The 16,095-nt window shown below is 44.2% G+C and overlaps 1 protein-coding gene across 1 annotated transcript in view; it reads right to left on the bottom strand.

The window, feature by feature from the left end:
• Nucleotides 1–13,248, bottom strand: part of osbp2b (oxysterol binding protein 2b) — a 48,180-nt gene extending 34,932 nt beyond the window's left edge. Inside the window, exons 1-2 of the mRNA XM_026188562.2 lie at nt 12,769–13,248; nt 6,669–6,877 (exon numbers count right to left, since the gene is read on the bottom strand). Coding sequence (XP_026044347.1) covers nt 6,669–6,877; nt 12,769–12,926 — 367 coding nt within the window. The 5' untranslated portion in view covers nt 12,927–13,248. The remainder of the gene's footprint in view (nt 1–6,668; nt 6,878–12,768) is intronic.
• Between the last annotated feature and the right edge of the window lie 2,847 nt (nt 13,249–16,095).

Below are 16,095 nucleotides of genomic sequence, written 5' to 3'. Positions count from 1 at the left end.
CTTTAAACTTTTAGGCACGGTTTATTTCAAGAATATCTTGACACGTGTCTTGAAATGCATTCAAAATTTTGAAGAGATAATCTTATCCAAAGAGGACTAACCTTCTGTCAGAGGCTACGTAATTATCTCAGTGTGTCTATCACACACACACGCGATAGTCTCTGTGTGTAAAGTCTGAAATACTCTGGAGTTTTAGGATCTTATTTTAGACTTAAGTGTTTGATTTAATCTATATGTAAATATTTTTTATACTCCTGCCCAGGATCTTCCTCCAGCACAGACACAGAGAATAAATAATGAACCATCTTAATAAGCATAGCGCTCAGTCAAACGGCTATTGACCAGGGCTACTGACAGGTCAGGTTTTTGAAACCACAGCTCATTAGAAGCCAAGTTTCAGTTCAGCGTTATCCGTGGGTTGTCTTGTGTGTACACTTTAATCAGCTTAAGGTCAGGACTCTTTCTAAACCGGCAACATTTCAGCAATCAAAAGATTCTTTGAATGGTTGATTTCAGAGCTTGAGTGACTTATTATCACATTGAATGACCTGACATCTCTTTAAACAGATACCTTTATTTCCCAGTAGAACAGAAAAAATGAAAGAAGAGAAATCAGAGGTCGCAAGCTGTCAAAACACTGAGTCAGCGTGTGTGCAATGAATAATACACTTGTGCTAAAATTCCTCTTTTTGTTTCATGACTGCAAATTGCTGAAGGTCTATGTTGTTGTCATGGTGTCCTGTGGTGCTACAACATGTTGCTGCAATACATAACTCATTATAGCGCTTGCTGTAATGGGAGTTCATGTCGAATGCAGAGATGTCTTTCCATTCAGATCGCTTACCTTCACATTCATAAAAACGATAATCATGTAGGTTTAGGATTGAAGCTTGAAAATGAAACTCCAAATCAATAAATAAAGAAATCAAAGACTTAAAAAAATTTATTTACCGTTCTGCTTTATGTCACCCCTGCTCAGCTGTAATCTGTAAGTGGCCACAAAGAACAAGGTTTTTATTACTGGGTTAGATTAAACTGATGGTTGACAGCGCATAATCGTACTCTAGCAACTGGAATGATTAGGTATTAGTTTTGGATATATCAGCTTCAGTTTAATAGTAAAAATAATGTGTCATGGCACTGAAGAGTCAAATTTGGGAAGAAAGGTCAATTAAGTCACTGTGAATGTGCCGTGGTTATTGGTGCCAGATAGGTTGGTCTAAGGATTTCATAAAGTGCTGATTTCCTGCGACTTTCCCACATGACAGAGAATGATAAGAAAAAAATAGAAACCAGTGAGCGGAAGTTCTCTGGGCAAAAATGCTTGGAAGGCAACATTAACTCAAGTAACCACTTGTTACAACCAAGGTATGCAGATGTGTCAAATTAACACTTACAAGACTTAGGTTGCTTCAGTTTAACAGCAGCAATTTCAAACACCAAGCGTGCTGATTTAGCATCAGGACCCAAAGCAACGTGTTTGCCCAGTAAAAGTTATCTTTACTGCTGACTAAGAGAAGAGTAAATTGCCATCTCTGTTCTTTCCAGACAGCAGTCACCTACAGGCAGGGTGATTCAGAGTTCGTTCAGCATGATTATCCTAAAAAGGAGACTGTTTACCACAAACTGTTTCAAAATACAGTGGCAGAGGAAGACGGGAAGGAAAAAGAGACAATGCCATGCATTTTTAAGTCAACGCATGACAATGGATTCGTTCAGTTTAGGTTGTTTACAGTGAAAAAAAACAAACAAAAACATCACAAAGTGGGGGCTTAAAGAGAATGTCACATCAGTGGGAGAAAAGACAGGTGGCGTCTAACTCCAAAATCAATGTGTCAGCATGGCCATGCTGGAAAGGAAGCCAGAGTGCAGAAAGGTTAAATCCACCGTGAGGCAGTAAAAGATTTGATTTCATACTGTTACCTTTACAAATGATTACAGACAGAAAAGGAAACAGGAAGTTAAATATGGCAGAAAACACAGAGGAGAAAAGAAAAAGACTATCAGACTCGTATCATTTCTGCCTGGTTGACTGTTTGGACAACCACAGCTTTTAGGCTCGCTGTGAAGCCTGGCTTCAGTTGTGTTTGTTATGTCACACGCCTGAAAGTAGCTCTGATCTCTCCGTCTCCATCTCCCTTGTCTTTGGGGACTGAGCTGATCTTGCAAATCAACCTCAGCCAGCACACCCGTCTACATCCAAGGCAAACAAGGGGAAGCAATTCAGTGCACAGCCACAGGAGAACTTAATTGATGAAGATAATAGGCACACCATCTGTCATTTCATAACATCCTTCACAGGCTCAGAAAGTAGCATTTCATGGCTAGAGCTCATTGCAGATGAAGCAGCTGCAGCATAATTGGGAAATTGTTTTGTTGTTTTTGTGTTTTGTTCACCAAATATGTCAAGGTGTAGTTTTTGGCTCTATGGTGATAACAGCAAATGTGAATGTTTAACATAAGAGCTAAAAGAAAAAAAGAAAAAAAAAAGAAAAAAAAGAAAAACACTTTTTCCCAATAAAAAAATAATAATAAAAATCATATACTAGACAAAATCATCAAGTTATTGATGCAAAGACACATTACTAGTCCAGATTTACTGCCATGTAGGCTGATGTTGCACACATTATGACTGTCCTCTAATCAGTCTCCTTCCCTGCCCTAAAAGGTTCATTTACCCTAAACGTCAAATGATGCACAGCTTTCTATTCAATTTCTATATATTATATATTAATCATTTCCCCATTCTGCTTAAACACCTTCAATGTCACCTACTAAGCACAGAAATAACACTTAAACCACCACTAGTTCCACACTGATGAGTTATCACTTCAAATGATCAAAAAACAAACAAAAACACAAATACAATAGCTGACACATGATAAATACACAGCAAGATCTAAATCATCCTAACCAGATATCCAAGTCTGAGTGTGCACACACACAGATTCCTGAGGACAACACAAATGGAAGAAAAGCCATTTACTTACAGGAGGGAGACCTTATGCTGCTTGTATCATCACCCACTACTTGGCAGGACAATCACAATTATTTAAGCAACAGAGAGCAGGTGGAGAGGGGAGAGTTGAAGAAAGATGATGATGGTTATTCCATTCCGACCTAAACCCTGGATGCAAAGCAGCACAACCGGCTCAGTGAGAGAGCCGGGAAAGACGGAGAGAGGGAGAGAGAGGGAGAGGGGGTGGGGCGGGAAAATCAGACAGCGCGAGGGATGGTGAGAATATAAGAGGGTTAAAATTTTTTTTAAAAAAAACAATGTAGTCAGTTCACACCAAGAGGTGGGGAGCAGGGAGAGGTGATCTTGATGAAAATAAATAACTGAGAGAAGCATGTTTAAAAGGCAATACTTGATCAGTGCTCTCTTCACCTTTGAAAATATGCTGAAGGCTTCAGGACCTTGGACAGAGCTCTCTCTTTGCAACTAAAGATAATGCAACAGGGGACAGAAAGAAAAATAACTGATCCACTTCCAGTTTATGTGTCACCAGAGTCAGTAAGTTGTACTGCTTATAGATTAGACACCCAGTGCAGATCAATGCACTGCTTTTTGAAAACTCCAGACTCACATCTTCTTGCACGCCTGATGGATTGGTGTCTGATACCGATGCCAACCTGATCTGCATCTGTCTGAGTTCACTCAGAGAAACACCCGAGTAGATGACTACTACAAGAGTGAATTCCTCTTCTTCTTTTTAAACTTCCAGTAAACCATTTTACTATCCACTAAAATTTATCAAGAAAAAAAATAATAGCTTGTGCTAAATTTACAGGCTCGGCAGTGTCAGGCTGTGATCCCACTTTCACAAGCCGTGAAGACAAGGCAGAGCAACCCAGGAGAGAGGTCACAGTGAAGTGAGGGAAACACTGCCACCTGCTGAGCTCATATGCCTTAGATTTCAGCAAGTAGTCTCAGTTAGAAAGCCAATCTCAGCCTAAATTAAGACAATACGCACACGAGAAAAGTCAGCCAAATGGAAAAGCAGCAGAAGTGACACCAGCATTCATTAAGGCAACTGACTGAAAGATCAGGTCAGGTCTACACAAGATCAATCTTATTGCCGGCTGACAGCGAGAGACTTGAAATCCAGTAAATTATACAGAAGACCTAAAGAATAAGGGCCTAAAAATTACACTGCACTGCATGTCTAAGCAAAGTAACAGTAGGCAACGTCAAGGATTTCACTTTGTCAGTTCTGCTCTGTATTGACACGCAAGTCATGTTGTGCTCGTGGCTCCCCCGAGGAGACAGAGAGGGAAGAGCGAGTTAGTAAATGCAGGCGCCTGGTCACTGATCCATGTTTGCTCATGGATAAAGAACAATATGCTCTGCATTACGCTGGAAACAAAACTCACCACAAATATAATGTTGACACTTTTTCCTGACTGACATGCAGCAAGTTAAGACGATATGAATACACTCAGCAGAAGTTGACAGATATTTAAATTGAAACAAACTCACTGCATCATCGAGTTACAAAGTCTAATGTTTGGCAGGTAATAACAGCATTTATGCAGCAAATATTGATTTCAGGCTCTACGATTGTATATGAACCATTTAACAAAGTCTCAGACTGACAGTTTCACTCTCTATCATGTGCTATGAAAGCAACAGCATACCCTGAGTGACTACTGCAGCGCACACAGGTGCTTTTTTTTCCTGTGACTTCCTGTTTTAAAACGAGCATACATTCTGAATTATTACACAGCCTATTTAAACACCTTCTATGGGCCTTGACTTAAAGTATAACCGCTAACGGGATCTTTGTGGTGATGTCAGCTTGGACCTGAGACTTTTAAAGCCTGCCTGTGAAAACAAGACGTGTTGTTAAAGTGGTGGTTAAAACATTTCTACAGTAGGAAACAAACGTCTTTAAAAACTTCTTTGGGGCAAAGTCAGCAAACTTTTTAAGTGGACTATATGCAGTTTTTGTATCCTAATGTGCGTTGAAATTAAAGTTCATTCAAAAATAACTGGCCAAATAAATGACCAGAGCTGTTTGGCTGCTTGAATTTAAAAGGACTTTGCTGAAGAGGCACAAAAAGAATGCTGTGTTGCACTATGGGAGCTGTAGGATGCAGCATTTTAGGAGTTTGGGACACACTATGGATTAAAAAGTCGCAGTGTGTGCCTCTTTGATTTTGTGCGTGTGTATATAAATGGACTGGCAATATATGGCACTTTCTTAGTCTTAGACTACTCAAAACATTTTACAACACTGTAAGCCACTCATGGCATTTATGCACATAATCATACAGTGAGTGCTTCATCGCTCACACACTGATGGATGCATGGGGGCAGTTTGGGGTTCAGGATCTTGATCTTGTGAGAACCAGTCCATGTGCCATTACTGTCATTTTGATTGCCTCCATTTTAAATGAGAAAATCTACTATTTGTATAATTACATTAGAGTAAAATATGTAGTAAAATGCTTCAGGGTTACATGGATGTTTTTATAATACCTTTCATATTCCTCTATAAATAAAAACGTTGCTAGTGTTTTACAAATATCTCTTTAAAACAGCCTTTACACTGCAATTGTAAATGTGTCACACCTATCGAAGCTTGTCTCAACTTCATATATAAAAAAATAAAAATCACATTGTGTCTTACAAACCTTTCCTGCATAGTATTTTTTCAAAAATCCCCATTAAATGGAAACTGCTTTGTGTCTATGTCACCCGCTCTGGATTATGAACTACCAATGAGACACCAGGGAAACCAAGCTGAGCAAAACTGGTTAAATACACAAAGAAGGTCATGTTCTGTGAAGAAAATAAAGGACATCAAACTGCAGTGGCACAAAAGCTTTAGCTGGACATCAGCATAATGGAACTGGTCACCAAAAATACACGCACACGCAAACACACACAGCCAAGCTGTTCAATAGCCTAACCTTTTCAAAATACAAATATACAAGCATTCCTGTCCTGCTTACTGGAAGTGATGAGCTGAAAAGCTCTCACATCCCCCTCCTGCCCAAGTCTATATTTAGTGATCTGACTTTCAAATGGAGGCCAGAGCAATATATAGCCTGTCTCAGTCTCTCTAGGCCCTGTCTGCAAAACAAAACATCCAGGCAGAGAGGCTCTGGGACGATGCCAGGGTGAAACGTGAAGAAAAACGGCTCTCCTCGACTTTTCCCACAGCCTTTGACCAGAAACCTTTAATACAAGCACACAAGAATAAGTCCCCTTGGAAAGGAGAGTGTTCTGCTGACAGGAGGTTGAATGGAAGCTTGGTTCTCACAGTCTTATTAGCATACTCCAGTTTGTTGAGTGAGCAGACAGCGCTGCCCTCTCCTGGCTCATAACGGAATGTGAATGACATTAAAGAAGCAGGACAGCTGTGATGAATATCAAATAGCACTGGACACCGGGGACCAGGAACAAAAACAGATATATCCAAATTTCTAGACTGGCCTAAAAACTGTGCAGAACTCTGCTTAACCAGTAGTGAAATCACCTGAGATAAACAAGACAAAGGCACACTGTTCTTTTTGCTCAAACTGACTCAGTCCAGCTTGTTATTTATCAGATTCTGACCAGTAACACCTTGCACCACCAGCTCACAGCCATCTTGCCCACAATTTATGTGTTGCAGAGCTATTTTTCTATTTAGGCAGCCGGTTACTACATCTGTCCTTACCAGACTGATCGTTCATCATCCGGATTGCTTTAGCTTTGGCCAACTCCAGTGCCGTGACCCATCTCTGCCGCTCCACTTCTGTGCTGGCCTTCAGATGGTAAGTGCGGCCGCCGCTGCTCAGCACAATATTGCAGGCGTCCTCTGTGTCGATGTGTGCAGTTGCAAGGTTTATAGTTCCTCGGCACGTGTGGGCCATCTCTGCCTGTGTCCTGCAAACAAAACGCCAAGTAGAAAAAGCTGAAAACTTGTTTTGTTTTATTTTTCCCCTGTCTTACAATCACATCATTCAATCCTAACACTGTAAATTCATGTTCATATCCATTACAGCAGGGGTGCAAGTAGGAGAGTGGAAGAGGCATGTGGCCACTAAGAACAAGCAGGGAGGTATCCACGGTGATCGTGTCAGTCAGTTTTCAGGACTGTTCACATTATTTCACTCAATAAACACAACCTTATACATGAAATTACACCTGCATACAAATGGAGCTCCTGATTCACTCAGCGTGACCTGACTGCCCCTGCTGCGAGTGTGTTGAATTGTGGGTATCTGAGTAGCCTGTAAGTCCAACTGTTGCGCATAACAAGGCCTTTGTCTGAGCGAACACAGGCAAACAATGAAGAACAGTGTGAACAAAGAGAGAACAGAGTGTGAGAGGAGGTAAAAATGACAGAGCGATAGTAGGGAGACAGAACCAAAGCAGCAGGACGAGAGATTAGAACAAAGGGTAAAGGGAACAGTGGGTTGTATGAGTTGATGACTATATGTATTGTGTAAATCTTTGACAAAAGTGTACTCCAGGGCTGTTTCTAGCTCAAAATGGGCCTTTGCGGGTGGGAGGGGCACATCAACGCAATTGCTCTGCATATAAGTAAAGCAAAAACAAAACAAAACAAAAAAAAAAACAAAAAAAAAAAAAAACTGTACTTAATAGAAGTCTATGCAAACATTAGTTATTTCAGTAGTTTTATGCTGAAAAACATACATCCTTTACATGTTTTGATACTTTCATTTAGTGTGGCTGAATGAAAATATGTAACAGGCAAATACAGAAAATACCCCCAGCTGACCACAGCAGATGTCTGCCCCTCCCTGAGTCTGGTTCTGCCAGAGGTTTCTTCCTGTTAAAGGGAGTTTTTCCTTCCCACTGTTGCCAAGTGTTTGCTAATAGGGGGGTCATCTGATTGTTGGTGTTTTCTCTGGGGTCTTTACCTTACAATATAAAGTGTCTTCAGATGACTGTTGTTGTGATTTGGTGCTATATAAATGAAATCAAATTGAACTGAATTAAAAGGAAAATCCATTTCAATGAGGTTCGTTTAAATACAACTAGTTTTTTTTAATAACTGAAAAGAAAAAAACTCTACAAAAACTATGCACTTAACATTCTGCATTTGAAAACTGTCTGCCTGACATTTTGTCACAGTTAAGTGAACTGAACTGCAGGGCATGGGTAGACCCTCGTGGCCTTTTGAAGCAGGTTTTCAGCCCGACCACAGACTGCTGATTTTGCCGATTAACAGCCTCAACCGGGGAGCAGCAACTAATCAGCAAAATCATATGCTCCACTCGCTCTTGTGAAGTGCAGAGGTTGTGTCAAATGAAACAAAGAGATGCTCAGCCCTCTATGTCACATGTCTGTCTGCTCATACCCTTGGAAACGGCCCCTTTGACGCACCCGTGCAATCATGTGAATTTGTCTGTGGGTCCTAACATCCTTTCATCCATCCTCAGTGAGCTCTCCCTGCCACAAGCAGCTGCCTCTCAGCAGCACTAAGCTCCCCAACAGTTCCGGCCTCAGCTGACACTAACAAGGTGGTTGCCGCCTTGTTGAGTGAGAGTTTGAAGTGTATTTAAAAGTTCTGCCAGGCAGTGGCTTCCCCTATACAGCTTCTCCAGGCTGAAGTCAAGTCTTGTTATAATGCCAGTCCAGAACAAGCGGTTCAGTGTACCCTTCCTCTGGCACTCGGTGCACATCAGTTGCGCAGACAACACCGCACTGTGGCCATGCGAAGCAGCGCGGAGGGGCAGCCGGCAATCCTGAACAGCCCAGATTTCAGCCGAGCTCAGCTGCAGAGTGCCGGATTTAAGTGGGTCAACAAAGGGAATGTGCTGCTGATGAGTAAGATGAGAAGCCACACTGATCGCTTCTGCCCTATGGGGAGGTGAGGCCATGCAAAGGCCATGAAATCATACAGTCAAGGAAACTAAAAAAGAAGCTGGGAAAGAGCGAAAAGAACCACGGAGGCATTAAGGCACTAGCAGAGGGGATAGGGGGAAGGTGAATGTGGGCTGCTGCTGCGGGTAAGCGAGGGGTCCTGCATGTTGCGCTCAGCCAGGAGAGAAATGCAGTGCTTTACCTGTCGGTCCCCTGCGCACAAATCCTCATAAAACACAAATCCACCGATCTGGAGCATGTAATGACAAAACAACAACCAGTGAAGAACACAGAACAGACGGCCGTAAGCATGAAGAGGCACACAGAAGAAGGCAAGGGAGTACCCTGAGCATGAGAACGCACAGTACACAAGTTTGTTATTCTGGCTGCGGGCCCATCACAAGACAGGGAAGAAGCCGGCGACTATGTCATGCTAATGAAAGAAAAGAAAGATAAGGAAACCAAAAGCAATGACACTGCAGCACGGATGGTGTGACATGACCTGCTGAAAAACCAAAACAATGAGATAATGAAAATGTGGCCAGACCCCCTGATCTCTTCAACATCACTGTGCTGCCCTCAGCTTGACATAAACACACAAACAAACACACACACTAAGAGATGTACACTCTTTAGCCTGGTGCAAATACCAGAAAACGAGCCCATTAACAAGATTAGATCAGCGCAGCAACATCTCTTGTTCCAGCCACTCTGCTGATGTGTCGGAATAGTAAACAGGATTCAGGCCAGGCTTTACCCTCCAGCTGGGCCGAAGGTTGGCCAGTTTCCCCGCTCCCTCCCCGCCTCCCAGGAGCTGAGAGGTGTGAGCTGTAACGCCAAAACCTGACTTTCCAAAGGGACGCAAGAGGTGCCGCCCCCCCACCGAGCATTTAAATTGATACTATCTAGTTACTCTCCCGCAGCTGAGAAGGAAACATGGAAGGCCTGGTCTAGTATGAAGAGCAAGGCTGGATTTACTGATACAGCAGCTCCAATAGCACTCAAAGCTTTAATACCCTGTAATCTTCCCTAACACACCAAGCTGGATATACTATAAGAGGTGAGAGTATTAAAACTGTGAGGAATAGTCAATTATGCATCTTTTTTTTTTAAAGAAGTTCATTGAGAAAAGAAGGGAAATATCTCCTGATATTTCTGAGGCTGAAATAAAAGCCAGACAGAGCCGCAGTGTCACAGCCTTAACCAATCAATAACTACCGCCCTGTTGAATCTCTATAAAACTCATTGTAATTTACCAGGAGCAAGTACTGAGTGCGTCAGTCAGCCCACGAACCGTTTCTTATAACCCAGCAGTTGTGTCGCAGCACCAGCTCAAAGAACCAACCCCCTGCTTTATCAACAGCAGGCCTGAATGAAAGGAAACCTTTGGGGGCATTGACTAGTCTTAATTGCCACGTCTGTCAGTACTGATTTATCACAAATACAAAGTACCCTTTTTAAAGGGGGCGGGTGGACCCTGCGAATTATTAAACAAAGCAAAAATGATTAAATGCAGGACAGGCTACATGAGGTTTGATGAAAGTTGTCTTTGCTTTAAAGTGTGTGACACGGTTTAATGTGTTGTGAATTGTATTTCCATTAAATCAGATAACACGCTGATGCAAAGTGACATCGTCTTTCTTCTGATGCTTCAACCTAAAGACAAAAAACAGTCAGAAAACACTTTAACCTAACACGTTGTCACATTTGACTGACTGTTTCCCCTTTACTTCACTCACAAAAGAAGCGCAGACAGTCAGCCAGAGAAGGCGCAACACAAAGCCTGAAGTCAGACACGCACAGTGTGGTCTGCCAGGAAGACAGCAGTGGAGGGGACAGCTCGTTCGCTTCGCTGCCTCTGTGCTCAGATGTCGACGGGCTACCTTTACTCCGGGGACAGCAGTCACCTTACAACATAATGGACTATTAATAGAGGGTAGAGGCAACAGGCATCTTTCCTTTCACCACAAGCACGGGCAGGTGTGGGGCCGCATCTACCACACCTCTGTCAAATAACCCCGCTGGCACGAAAAGACAAAGAGTCTGTTTCAGAAAGTGTGGCATGAAATGGTCTGAAAAGAGATTTGATTGTGTTTCTGCCAGCACACAGAGTAGAGAAAGCTCCCTATTCAATCTCCATTTTTAGTTTTGGAGCTGCAGGAAAACATCGTGAGTCAGAAGTTTGCTTCACAGCCCGGGGAGGCAAAATCGTACTGATGAGCATTCGCCGCGTTATTTGATGTACACAGACGGTTCGCAGGGGACCCTTTAAACAAGCACTCTAACCTCCCAATTAAAGATGACATTTGAAAAAGACATTAACCCAGAGGGATCAACTTATGATTTGCATTATTTTATGGCTGCAAGCAATTACAGAGTGCATTAACACATCATGCTAGAGCCATCTAAACTGTGAAAGCATTTAAACTTCACAGTCAAGGCTTTGACTCGCAGCATGGTGAGCAGAGGAAGGTTAATGCCATTAGGTGCACCTTCACTCTTTAATTAGGGAAACTGGGTCAGAGACAGGGCGAACATCTGTTGCTGGAAAACACTATGACCAAAAGATCCCACTGATATAAATGCTTCGGTAACATGACAGGCCTCAGTATGACGTACAAACTGCTGAAACCGTCTGTGTACATCAAATAATGCAGGGTGTTTCAGTGTTGACAAAAGCAGCAGCAGTAGCAAACAAACAGGTTAAACATGCAACAGCCAAGCAGTGAAAGTGAAAATCAACTAATTTTGCATGACCAAACAGCAGCTCAAGATCTGGCTTTCTGCCTCTGTCCCACCATCTTTGTCAGTATATCAAAGAGGTTTAGGGGGAAAGCTGTGAAGATTATGTCACACAAAGCAGGTACAGCTTTGTTCCAGAGTCTGGTTCTGCCTGATGTTCCTTCCTGCCAAAAGGAGGTTTTTCCTTCTCGCTGTCACCAAGTGTTTGCTCATAAAAGGTCATATGATTGGGGCGTTTCTCTATTATTGTAGGGTCTTTAGCTTATGATATAAAGTGATTTGAGGCGACTGTTCTTTTGATTTGGCTTTATATAAAATAACATAAACTTAATTGAAGCAAGTCTGTAATTCTCATTGCTGTTGCCAAGGAGATTTGTTGATTCTGACTGGCTTTAAATTGAAGTGCTATAGTATAAATCCACGTTACTAACTGAAATAAGCCTAGGAGCTGGCGTGCTTTACGATCCATTCAGAGAGCTCATGTATGAGCTTGAACACCTGCACCTGCGGAAACATGACTCCCGCGGAGAAAGCACCTGATCCACAGGTGCTACTACAGCTAACACTAGCTCGCAGCTACCTGGCTGTGCGATAGGAGCGAGGACAGACGGATAAACGATAGCGACCTTCTCTCGCACAGTATCCCATTACGGCGATCATACTAAGTGGCTGGGCTCAGTAACGTGACCGTGATGCAATGAATGAATGCACTCTGAAAAGTAACGTGGCGGTCATGTGGCGAAGGTATTTGAGACGGTGAAAGTCACATAAAAAGAAGTATTCAGGGCGAAGGGTTATTAAATGTGTGTTAAAAGCGGCCGGGCACCCTGTCGTGTCGGTCTCCCCGGGCGGACAGCTGGATCTGCAGCCGCCTGACAGCTGATGACAGGAGGCTATCGTGCTAGCTTGGTGTGCTGGCTAACGTCTGCGCCTGCCGTGACATGATTTCCCACTTATTTAAAGGACTAGCTGCCCTATATGTCCCCGTCTGTGTCACTGTCTCTCCGCGCCCAGCTGTCTTTTAAAGAAAATCCTGACTTTCTCCTCCGTCACAGCTCCGGTAGCTAGCTCTAGCCTGCTGCTAAACAGCTGAGGCAGCCAGCTGTAGTGACGCGCCGACACAGAAATGTGAGCACAAGTGGCGTTTACATTTTCCAGGGGGAGGGAGGAGGAAACATACACGCCATGCGTGCGATATTTACCTGTAATATGACAGCAGGCCATTGCTGAGGACAAACCACCGCCGCTGGTAGCCTTTCAGATAATTGGTCCATTTAAAAAGCCAGCCTTTGTAAGTATCCGACCCAGGTGCCGGGGCCGCGACAGAGGCGGATGCCGAGCCCTTCCCTTGCTCGCTCATCCTCGGCTCCGCCGCACGCCACAGAGTGCTGGATAAACCGGGAGCAGCGGAGACAGGGACACTAGCCCCAGATGGTCCACCAGGGCGAGGACCTTGTCACTGACAAATGAGATCGACGGAAGAGGGTCCGGTGTAGGACGAGAGAAACCACCGTAAACCCCTTCACATGACGCCGGAATGGACACCGGAGGAAGAACGAGAAGTGATGCCAAGACACTTTGCTGATGCAGACTGCAGAGGATTCAGAGCACAGAGCTGGGCTGGATAGAAGGGAGAGCCCTTACATGGTCTCAGCGTAACCTGACAAGGCTGCCATCAAACTAAATTACTTACATTACGACAGCGATAAACAGTTTGTGGCACCAATTTTAGGGAGAGGGCGGCCGCTACCCCGGCCACTCATTGAGGGGGTTGCACTGAGGGGGAGTGTCCGCTCTATCAATTCAAGTCTATAATTCAGCCCCGCACCACGTGACGTTGTTATCTAAACATTCCTAAACATTTGACATGCGGTTTTGGCTCCTGAATTCTGATCTGATGCTGTCAGATTGAGTAGGGCAGACAAACCAAGTTAATCATCAGTGTTATTAATCCAGCCTGTGCCTTTGCTTATAATCCAGGTCCTAATAAATCAGTGGTACCGGTGCACATCAGGGTGAGACACTTTTGGCACCCTTTTACTTGTGAAAAAACACATTGAGTGTAGGGCAATCTGCATTTGAAGTAACAAATAAACCACATGACTAAGAAAGCCTGCCCCAGAGCTACTGCCTGCTCTTTGGGGGTTTGCTGTGTTATTACTTAATCTTAAATCCCCGGACTGCCCAGGGTAACCTGTGTCATTTTATTCTTTTAGTTTGTATTATGCTGTCACCTAAATGGGATCGTGATATATATGCACAATAAACAGGGCCACAGATAGAACCAAATAATCATTTTTTCCACCCACCATCACCAGTACAACGAGCATAAGTCTACGCTTTCACAATGTTATACAAATGTTTGTCCCCAGAGTCCGAATGGAATAAAGGGGAAAGGCTTGTAAAGCTGTGGCCTCTGTTTCCTGGAATAATATCCTACAGAAGGAGATGACAATGTCCACTTTAAAGGAGCGAGAGAATAGCTCTTTTGGTCAGTGTGACTGCTTTTGTAATGATCTGTTATTTATCTGTTATATGATTTGCATGTTTGTGTTCAACTGTGTGTACTGAATGTCAGGTGTATGTCTTTCTTTACTTGTCATATTGTTATGTGTTGTATTTAGTCAGGTCCCTCTTGGAAAACGCATGTCTTTCAGTACAGCAGGCCTCCTTTTACAGTACAGAAACATTTATTCAGTGAATTTTCAGTCCATCTAGACTGGATATATCATCACAATGCCACCTTAAATGAACTGAGTTGGTTAAAACTAGTGTGTGTGTGTGTGTGGGGGGGGGGGCGTCAGACACATGTTCGAGCAAAAATCCAGTAACTGGAAGTGTGTTTGATGCTTCTGATGTGGTTCCTGATAACATCGCTTTACCACAAGATGGCAATGTTGTAGAATTGATCCTAATGTGGTGAAGCCATGAAAAACACAAGGAGAAAAAAAAGGGGGACTATGCGCTTACCTGCTGCTCCTTGGCAGGTAGCTCCATGCCCTCCTGGGTTTTAATTGCACCTTAGAACACACATGCATCAACACTACAATGAGCGGGTGGAGGGAGGTTTGGAGTCTTCTCTCACCCCCGTTCTCTGCGGCCTGCTGGAGCGGGGGGGCTAGGAGGAGTTGGCCGTCCAGCTGCGGTCTGGAGTGTGGGGCCTCCCTGCTGCTGCGGAGTCGGGGCGGTCTGCCTCTCCCCACCGCAGGGAAAAGGGTAACACCACCTGGGTCTGGGTGCAGTTCCCCCCTCCAGGGGCAAGGGTACCTAGACCCGGTTCGTAGAGTACGCTTGGGGAGTGTGATCGTGTGTACAGCGTCTCTTTATGTCTGTCTCCATGTTGGTTGAGTGTGGAGTAAGTGCACATGAGAGCATGAGGGTGGGAATGGATGTTTGTGTCTGTGTGTGCCTGTCTGTGTCTATATGTCAGGTTGGGTATCAGACGCCACCTCTCTGGGGACATCTCAGGCCCTCCAAGGTTTGGAGGCCTATCTCCACCCGCCACTTCCCCTGCCAGTGGCGGACTCCCTCAGGTGTCGGTGCGTTGGTGGTTCTTTGTGTCTGGGGGTGGGCGTCCGGGTACACACCGGCTCACTCCTTGGCGGCCGCTTATCGGGGCCTGGAGCCTGGGGCTCGCTCGGGCCACTTCGGAGGTGGGGTGCCCCCGGCCTCTCGGCCTGGGGCTCGGTCACTCAGGCACGGCTGGCTGCCGGCGGAGCTCACGGGCGCGTCACTGCAACTCCCCCTGGCTTCTGCTCCGCGGCTGCTGAGTGAGCCCTCATCTGGGACTCTCCTCAGCTCTTACTGGGACAGTGGCGCGGCTGCCCCTCTGTTGGTCTTCCTTGGTCTCTTGTGTTCTGGGGGCCTCTGGATGTCTGGAGTTTTGATCTCCTCCATACCTGCTTCATACCTTGGAGGACGGGGCTGTGGCCCCCCACACTCTCTAGCAGATCGTTACATGGAGAAACCTTTGGAATGCAAGCATGCTGATCCACACAGGTATGCACACAGGTGTACACACGGGTATTCACAGACGCGGACTACAGCTTTCTTGGCTGCTGCCTCAAAGCACATTGTACGCTGTCTATCTTGCGTGCTGCACAATATCGTTTATTATTTAGTATCTACTGATATCTACTGCTAGCTAGTTTATTGTGATGGTGCTGTTTTTTTTATTATGTTGCTCTTTGTTGTTTGCTTTCTCTTCTGTTTTTTTTCTCCATACAGGTGACCCAGGTGTTTTGTTTTTTTTGTTTGTTTTTCTTTCTTTCTTCTCCCCCTTCTCACCGTCTCTTCTCCCCTTTGGTTTTCTTTCTCTCCCTCTCTTTCTTTCATTCTTTCTCCCTGTCCTATCCCCCAGTCATGTCTGTCCCGTTTGTAGCAACTGAAAATAAAATAAATTCATAATTATAATAAAGGTCAATCAAATGGACCAATATGGCAAGGCCATGATGATCCACTTGGTAAAATAAATCCGCTTGGCATCTTTCTTGGCCTCAAGACAACAATTCTGATGGCTAAAGTTCCAA

This window comes from Astatotilapia calliptera, chromosome 12 (assembly GCF_964374335.1).
Source record: "Astatotilapia calliptera chromosome 12, fAstCal68.1, whole genome shotgun sequence".
NCBI lineage: Eukaryota > Metazoa > Chordata > Actinopteri > Cichliformes > Cichlidae > Astatotilapia > Astatotilapia calliptera.
The sequence above is the reverse complement of the archived record's forward strand: the minus strand, read 5'-3'. Positions and strand labels throughout refer to the sequence as shown.